This window comes from Cydia strobilella, chromosome 20 (assembly GCF_947568885.1).
Source record: "Cydia strobilella chromosome 20, ilCydStro3.1, whole genome shotgun sequence".
Taxonomy (NCBI): Eukaryota; Metazoa; Arthropoda; class Insecta; order Lepidoptera; family Tortricidae; genus Cydia; species Cydia strobilella.
The window spans coordinates 8,434,837-8,443,582 of record NC_086060.1 but is presented as its reverse complement, the minus strand read 5'-3'; the positions used below and the strand labels follow the sequence as shown (position 1 = coordinate 8,443,582).

The 8,746-nt window shown below is 41.0% G+C and overlaps 1 protein-coding gene across 1 annotated transcript; it reads right to left on the bottom strand.

Annotated features, from left to right (window-relative positions):
* Positions 1-1,175: 1,175 nt before the first annotated feature.
* Positions 1,176-8,061, bottom strand: LOC134750571 (F-box/LRR-repeat protein 2). Its single transcript, XM_063685780.1, has 11 exons — positions 7,753-8,061; positions 7,272-7,440; positions 6,942-7,097; positions 6,030-6,179; positions 5,036-5,196; positions 4,361-4,466; positions 3,753-3,954; positions 3,228-3,395; positions 2,345-2,399; positions 1,978-2,126; positions 1,176-1,335 (listed from the first exon to the last, which is right to left on the bottom strand). Exons 1-11 carry the CDS (start codon positions 7,849-7,851, stop codon positions 1,200-1,202), a joined length of 1,551 nt encoding a protein of 516 aa, XP_063541850.1. The 5' UTR covers positions 7,852-8,061; the 3' UTR covers positions 1,176-1,199.
* Between the last annotated feature and the right edge of the window lie 685 nt (positions 8,062-8,746).

Below are 8,746 nucleotides of genomic sequence, written 5' to 3'. Positions count from 1 at the left end.
GGTCAGAAACAAGACAACGAAAATAATTTTTACCCATAAAACAAACGCTTGGCACTTTACAATCTCATACTTCTATGCAATTTTAACCCTAAGTTTTAAAAGCAGGTTCTTTTAAAACATGTACAGTCGCCATCAGATATATCGGAGCGGCCAAGGTGCTCACAAATATCTGAACACGCCTCTATTGTCAAGGCTTTAGAGTGTGTGTTGAGATATTGTGACCACCTTGGCCGCTCTGATATGTCTGTATTTACAGGAAAACTAAGAACAGCTTTTTTTATTTTATTGACTTTTATTTTTAGACAGACCAAATCAATATTTGTGGCTCTTTGAAACTCCAGAAACTGGTGATTCTTTATTTATTTGTAAAGTATGAAGAGATATTTTCAACCCTAAGTATGCCAATATAGCAAAGGTAGGTAGTTAGTTCAACTGTCTCCTATGATCCGATACATGGCAGTTATTGTAGCGTGGTTTAATTGTTATGTTCCTTGGGACGATATTCCATTCCTTCCATTAGGATATGTATAGGAACCAACGGGTAAAAGTTGTGATATCACGACAGGTTGTCGGGATCAGCGCTAAAGGTTTAGTTAAATATGAGACTTTTGTAACGTAATGAGACATAAAATAGTAGAAATTAAATAAAATGGAACTAAAAAAATTCCATACTAAATTGTTGCCATGATTAAGCATTTTACGTCATAAATGTGACGGTTACGTAGAAAGTGGCGCCCTCATTTAATATATACAATTTCTTGTCGGACTATACGCGATAGCTTGCGGAGGTGCCATCGACGCTGGTGCGGTCTGCGCGTTCAAAGGCGGCGTTCACGGTTTAGTTAAATACCATGAGCTCCTTGTAGTTCAACACCAGGTAATAATTGGAGACGCGGCAATTGGTGGAGGTGCGGTCAAAAGTTATCGTTCACGACACTGTCGTAATCGGCGCTGAATGTTCAGCTGAATATGAGCTCCTTGTATTTGAGCAGGTAAATTGGACACGCGGCAGGTAGTGGCGGTGCGGTCAAAATTTTTCGTTCAAGACAATGTGTCGTGATCGGGGCTAACGGTCTATTTGAATATGAGCTCCTTGTAGTTGGACAGCAGGTAATTGGTGGACTGGAGGTGCGGTCAAAAGTTAACGTTCACGACACTGTGTCGTGACCGGCGCTGCGATCAGCGAACGTCTAGTTACTCTAGTTGAATATGAGCTCCTTATAGTTGGACAGCAGATAATAATTTGACACGCGGCAGTTAGTAGAGGTGCGGACGACAGTGGTGCGGTCTGCGCGCTCGAAGTTGGCTTTCACGATCTCGTAGTAGCGGCCGTCACTGAAACACAAAAGCAATAAATAAAGTGGTGTTTCCATAGCAAGTCGAGTAAAATTTACAAAAGTATATCGTCAAATTGGCCATAGCCAAAGTCAAAAATAGCATGAACTGGTCATGGTCCGACCTCATTAAGCAGATGTGTAGGAGTACAGTGTTTATTTAGTCACCTGCAATAACTTTCGGGGTAAATATGGTCATACTGAGCAACTTTTACTATGGGACCAACCCCGAAATCGCGAAAAAAAATGGCTGTTTTATAGTCATACATTTTGGCTTTCTGACCTTGACATTTTCTATGGGAGAGTAAATTTTTTTTCGCGATTTCCGGGTTGGTCCCATAGTAAAAGTTGCTCAGTATGATCACAGGTATGATCTTAATTCAGCCCGTAAATTATTGCAGGTGACTTAATAAACAACCTGCATAAGATTTACTACATTGTGGTATGAATCTACGTTTTGGGTTCTAGAGAGAAAGTCACAATTATTTTCATGATATCGGTCCATAACCTCATTTATGATTGCGAAATATTGTAAAAAAAAAACATTGGACTTCAATTCATTGGAATTAATTCCCAATGAACTGCCGCCTTGAACTACTTTATGTAGGGAGCGGGACAATGCTCAACAGTGGTCCTTCCTTACCTGAGCACGAGACATTTAAGTTTAAGACACTTGACACGCAGAATGTCGATGGCCTTCTGGCTCTTGTCGCTAAAGCGAAGGTTCTCAGGGTCCCAACGGAGCTCTAAACGCTCTAAGTTAGGGCAGTTGTTCGCTATGCCGTCCATTAGCTGAAAAAGAAACAGATTTGAGGTAGAACAACTCCGGAATCTATATTATCCTTTCTATATACTCCTTAAGCACTGTGCAGTGAGTGATGGATGCACTGTCTTCACATTAAAAAGGTTGTTTCGTAAAAATTCAACTGCCAGCAGGTTGCAATTAGATGTGCTAACTTAACGCACCACCCCAGTGATATCTAAGGAGAAAAAATAATAAAGGAAATTACCTGATCAACGTGAATATTGACTCCAAGTCTCTCCTGTGTCCCCATTATTAATATTCTGTAACATAAAATATTCGAATTTTGATAGTGAACTTCGATTTTTTTAGCTTCTTGACAGAGAAGAACCGGCACCTAAAGTAATCTAATGCACATAACACAAATATGATATACATACTTTCTTTTTTCATGGTTTGTAATAATATTATATATACATAGATCGATTCAAGAGTTGGCGCGGATTTTATATGAGCATTTTGATAGTTCAGTACAAATCAAGCAACAGCTCTAATGAATTCTACTCAATACTTTACTGTTCTGAGGGTAGGAGCGCTATTCAAAGTAACTCATCTTTATACTTTAATTTAAGCTACTTTTTGTTGGTAATAAATGGCTCAATATAGTCACTTAGCGTTAGTCAAGAGCTGCAACACGCTCTGCCACAGCTGATCCGTGATGTGCGGCATGCCGCTCAACACCAGAGGTCCTACCGCGAACCACGTTCGACGTGTTGCCTCTCTGTCGCACTTGTAAATTCGTACGTAAGTGTGATAGGAAGGCAACACATAGAACCTGGTTCGCGGTGGGCCCTCAGGCCCCACAACTGCGAGCTGTATCGCGACAAGAAACGGTGGAGAGCCTCGTCGCTCAAGTTGCCGGACGAGTCCACGTCGAGGGCCTCCAGCAGCGGCTAGATATACTCACTTAGCGTTAGTCAAGAGCTGCAACACGCTCTGCCACAGCTGATCCGTGATGTGCGGCATGCCGCTCAACACCAGGCCCCACAACTGCGAGCCGTAGCGCGACAAGAAACGGTGGAGAGCCTCGTCGCTCAAGTTGCCGGACGAGTCCACGTCGAGGGCCTCCAGCAGCGGCTAGATATACTCACTTAGCGTTAGTCAAGAGCTGCAACACGCTCTGCCACAGCTGATCCGTGATGTGCGGCATGCCGCTCAACACCAGGCCCCACAACTGCGAGCCGTAGCGCGACAAGAAACGGTGGAGGGCCTCGTCGCTCAAGCTGTCGGACGAGTCCACATCCAGGGCGACAAGGTTTCTGAAAAGATTGTTTCATACTTATGATAGCTGTGGCAATATGGACAAGCCTTGTGGTACCTTAAGTGAGACTGAGTAACTTTTGATGGAGGAAAAAATACTAATGCATTGCACTCACCACTGCAGTTTTCAGCTACGCCTAGCTACGGATAGCATGTCTCAAGGTTAAAGGAACTGAACATAATTTTGAGTGTAAAATGTTGTTGTTACCATTAATAAGCATGGTGGCGTCTGGAATATGAGCTTTTGGTCTAAAGGACTTTCGCATGGCCCCTACCGTTTAAGTTTTATTAGGTACGGTGACTGACTCAATAAATCTTGATGGCGGCATACGACGGGATAAGTTAAGGATACTGACTTGGCAGTCCCAGCTTCCAGCCAGGCCTTGAGCACGGAATCATTGAACCCATTGATCTGGCCGGCGCTCAAAAAGCGGAGATTCTGGACGCGGGTCAACATGTCGATGAGGCATTCGGTGGACAAGTCTGTGGCTGTCACGTCCAGTTCTTGGATAGAGGACTTCTCCCACTCGACCGCCATTACGTGCTCTGATTGAAGACCTGGTGAAGAAAGGTTTTATTGGGCTTGTAACATTTATTTGCATTCAGGCGAAAGTCTAGGAATCTCTTTAACCTTTTCGACGCCGTGTCAAACACAAAAACTGTCACTCGGGCGCCACGCCACCGAAGTGTCAAAACTGTAATTAAACTTTATGCGAATGCACGTAGGGGTCTATGTTGCTCTGTGGTCTGTGACGGATTAATCGGTCTTTGGCGTTGGACCTACGCTGCCGATATATCCGTTTTTGGCGTCCAAAAGGTTAAACTCTCCTCTCGAACATAGAGAAAATACGAGGGACGCGCTATCTACCAAAAAAATGTAGGTATATACGCCTCCACTGATAAAGATACTATTAGCAAACTTCGTGGTATGTTTAAATTTTAAGGCGGTGTAGGGGTTACTCACTGCAGCCATTCATGAGCAGACAGGTGAGACGTCGGGAGCGTTGGAACAGTGTCTTCATGGTGGAACCCGTGACCTTATTACAGAAGTTCACTGCCAGGCACTCCAACTATAACACATAATGACAAGAAATATGAATATGGTTACAGAATTTCAACCCTTAGGCAAACGCAAGATCATTATCATACTATTTTCATACTGTAAAACTGCTATGGGCCCAACCCAAAACTCAAAAACGAGAGATAATCGCGAACAAACATACATACAAACATACGGGTCAAACTGAGAACCTCCTTTTTTTAAGGCGGTTAATAAGCGCAAAAATGGCGGTTTAATACATTTCAACTCATACCCGTAGTAAAAGTTGATGAATAACCAGGTATAATTAAGGATTGAAAAAACATTATTTATTGACGGTCGACGGGACCTCAATTGTGGTCAATATATTGGCCTTTTTTTAGTCGAGCAAACTTCAAGGTCTTTAAGACGGAAAATGCCACGGTAAGTAAGGAAAGAGAGTATCCCTGTTATAAATAAAACTTTTTAAGCTGAACGTTTAGCACTTGAGAGATTATCTTTTAATGTTTAAGGCTACCGCTAAGAACAAATAATAGCAAGTAACAAAAAAAATTACACTAATAGCTACCATCTTTAATTCACAAGGTTGAAAATTTATACCTGTATGCAATTGGAGCTGAAAGCGTCAATGTGCGAGTCATCCACGAAGTTGATGCCGTAGAGGTTGATCACGCGCAGGTTGGGCGTGGCGGACTTCAACTTGTGCACGTTAATGACTTCGTAGATTTCCTCCTCTTCCTCTTCTATCTTCTCATAGGTTCCTGTATAGAGTTCACATTGCACAAACGTTGCATTGTAAATGTAACAGTCAGCTGCAGAGAAAAGGTACCCCACGTCCATACTAATTTACAGAACTTTGTATGCAGGGGGGGGTGCCTTTTTTCTCTGCAGCTGACAATAAACTAATTGATAGGTTTTTAAAGGCCCCAGTACACAGTGGTCAAGGATGGTCCATGACAAGCCATCGGCATTGTGTACAGGGGGCAATGGTATACAATGGCCATCAGTTGTCTATCGTGATGTGCAATCGGAAAGTTGTTCGTTTTGAATCGTGGCGTGGCGTGGCCTGTGGTGTTCACACAGTAGCCCTTTGTTCAGTTTGTTACCGCGCTTTTTTACTTTTATTGTGGATTGTCAGCATCCACCACCGTCTTTTGCGCCATTTCTTTTTAATAACTTTGTTGCGCATACTTATAGTACCTACTACCTAGTTGTAAGCAGTATACAAATAAAACCGTTTAATAAATAGCTGCGGCCGTAATTACTTTCACGTCTATCGCAAATGTTTCAAGCAGCAATGTGCTATGCACCATTGTGTGGACACCTACGTGATGATGGCCTACAGTTGCGCATTGCAAAGCTTGGCTTGGCATGGCCCATCGTTAGCCACTGCGTACTGGCCCAGTACTACTGGGACCTTTAGGTAGTTGCGCAGGCAGGCGTTTGCGGGAGGAGGGTAGATAATGATCCCCGCTCTGGGTTTTGACTCTTGACGATTCGAACGAGTATTCATCGCATGAGAAAAATTAGCGACAATCTGGTCATCTTTCTATTTAGAGTGAACTTCGATGCTATCTTTAAAAAAGTTACTGACCAATAAGATGTAGAATCTCAAGGCCGTTGATGAAGTTGTATATCTTTCGCATGAAGCCCTCCATGAAGATGACCTCGGAAAGGCAGATGCACAGATAGCGCAGCTTCGTGGGGAACGCCTGCATCTCCGAGAAGTCGTGCAACTGCATGGCTGGAAATAAACAACATTTACAATCGGGTCTATTGACAATAATATAAAATTAACATTTATGTGTAGTGGATGGTTTGAAATTGTGATGTCTACCCCCAAGTTTAAATAGGTACACTTTTTGTTATAGCGGCAACAGAAATACGTCATCTGTGAAATTTTCAACTATCACGTTCACGGTTCATGAGATACAGCCTGGTGACAGACGGACAGACAGAAAGACGGACGGACAGCGGAGTCTTAATAATAGGGTCCCGTTTTTACCCTTTAGGTACGGAACCCTAAAAAAGAGTTAAATAATAAGTATTGGGTACAAGTTAACAGTGTTGGCCAAACGTTAATTGCAATTAACATTAACTGAACCACAAATTGAACCGTAACGGACGTTTACACTTCTATAGGTATCAAAGCATTGATTCACCCCGCACCGCATCGCTTCGCTTCGCCTTCGCGTGTTGTTCGCCTGCGTTATAGTTTCACCATGTCCGTCGGTCCGTCTCCGGCTTTGCTCCGTGATCGTTAATGCTAGAAAGCTGAAATTTAGCATGGATATACCGATCAATCAGTTACGCCGACAGTCATAGGTACAATAAAAACTAGAAAACAATATTTTTAGGGTAGCTCCCCTACACGAAAAGTGGGGATTGTTTTTGCAATTAGAAAGAATAACAATTCAACATCACCATCACGTCCGAAAGACGTCCACTGCTTGACATAGGCCTCCATCAGGGATCTCCACAATATAAGAAAGCATAGGTAACTCACCAGTACTGAAATCAAGTAGCATGTGGGTCAAATTAGGACATTTCGCAGCCAACTCGTGGAGAACAGTGTGTGTGATCAGCTCGATTGGCAGCTCTATGTAACGAAGAGACGGTCCAAATCTTATTGATATCAATGCCAAAAGCGATTCCAAAGACCCTGAAAAAAAAAACCAATTTAAAAATAAGTTGTTTAAAGAAAGCGCTAAATATTGAATGAATGATTGAATGCACTACCTGTGTTGCCATATTTATAAAATTCGCGCTAAAATAGAGGCAATTAGTAAACAGGTGTGCATGATTGATGAATTTAGGTAATTAATGGTACACTAACCGACGTGTAATCCAGATATTTCAGGTCGTAGACTGACGTGCGTCCATAACTTAGTGTCGTATGCAACTAGGCGCCACCTTTTGCAGACCATAGCCATGCGGCATATTTCCCGGTGTGATAAATACGAAAATATATTTAATAAAACTTTGTCGGGTAATTTTTCGATTGTCTGAAAAAGAAAAATATCTTTAACTGATAAAATCACCACTAGATTTATAATATGCATAGTATAAAATTGACTAATATAAGGTATTGAGTATTTTAGATATATCACTGGCAAATAAATATGTTATATGGCTTAATCATAAAATTATATACTGCTGCTTATTAAATATAAATTAAATCCTTTATTTTTAACACATTAAGACAATAAAATGATTCGCTACATGAAAGAACCTAAACAGCAGCAAATTATTAAATTTTTTAACATTAAATGTTCCTATATTTATTTAACATAGTGCTCTACATTCCATAACATTACCGTGTTTGCGAATGGGCTTCGGACTTTACCATCTTCCGTCAAATAGACCTGACTGGCTTCCAGGGCCAGTTGACCCCATATATCTGTTCCTAGATCCATGATACAGTGTTAAATATTCACCACAAAACACTAATAATCCATTAAAAAGAAAGTTTACTGAAAAATGACACTTATCACGGGTTCACTTCATGTGCGTTGAAAGTTGGTGGAGAGCGGAGAATACGAAACGCTGAGTTTAATTTTGGAATCATCTGGGAGTAGTCGAGTCTAAAGTATGCCACAGGAAATATTGGTGGTATGTTTCCATTTTTCTACTTTTTATCGAAGTTCAGTTAACCTCACGTATATTATTGGAAATAATTATGTCATTAAAATTGAAAAATATTTACATGCAATTCGGGTTTGCAGAAATTTCAAAATTACATAATATAATTTTTGTTTACAAAATAGGCGGCAAATCCAAACCCTGGCACTTTCGTGTCATCTAGTTTCTATATGTTATGGGTAACTAAATTACGATGGCCAGGCGGCAGGTATGTGGTTAAAAATACATCTGTACATCAGGCGGAGTTCATGAATGTTCATTTGTTGTGCTTGTATTTTAATGCTCCTAATTTTTAATGTTTTTATTTCGTTTGACGTTCATAAAGGAGAAAGTTGCGTCCTATAATGTTTATTAATTAGGTTTCTAATACAAATTCTAATAAGATACGAAAATGTTTCGTTTTACAGCTAACCTAATGAAATTAAGTTAGGCCTTAACTCATTAGTCATTATTATACCTATAGCAATAGTCATACACATCGTATGGACTGATGTTTATCTGACATGGCTACTTTTACGTTATGTATACATTTGAGGTGCCCCTTCCCCGCAAATTTCAGCAGAATGTTTTGTACAGAAAATTACAGACAAGGCGTCTCCATTTGGTTATATCCTCCATGCCTATAGCCTATACCTATAGATAGAGGATGACTAATGTCGATGGCACCTA

What these genes read in the sequence shown, in the direction of transcription:
- LOC134750571 (XM_063685780.1), bottom strand. Translation starts at nt 7,851, where the DNA reads ATGGATCTAGGAACAGATATATGGGGTCAACTGGCCCTGGAAGCCAGT. An exon ending in AATATCTGGATTACACGTCG is followed by an intron (nt 7,098 to 7,271) that starts GTTAGTGTACCA and finishes TTTTTTTTTCAG; the next exon opens with GGTCTTTGGAATCGCTTTTG. An exon ending in GCTACTTGATTTCAGTACTG is followed by an intron (nt 6,180 to 6,941) that starts GTGAGTTACCTA and finishes GTTTATTTCCAG; the next exon opens with CCATGCAGTTGCACGACTTC.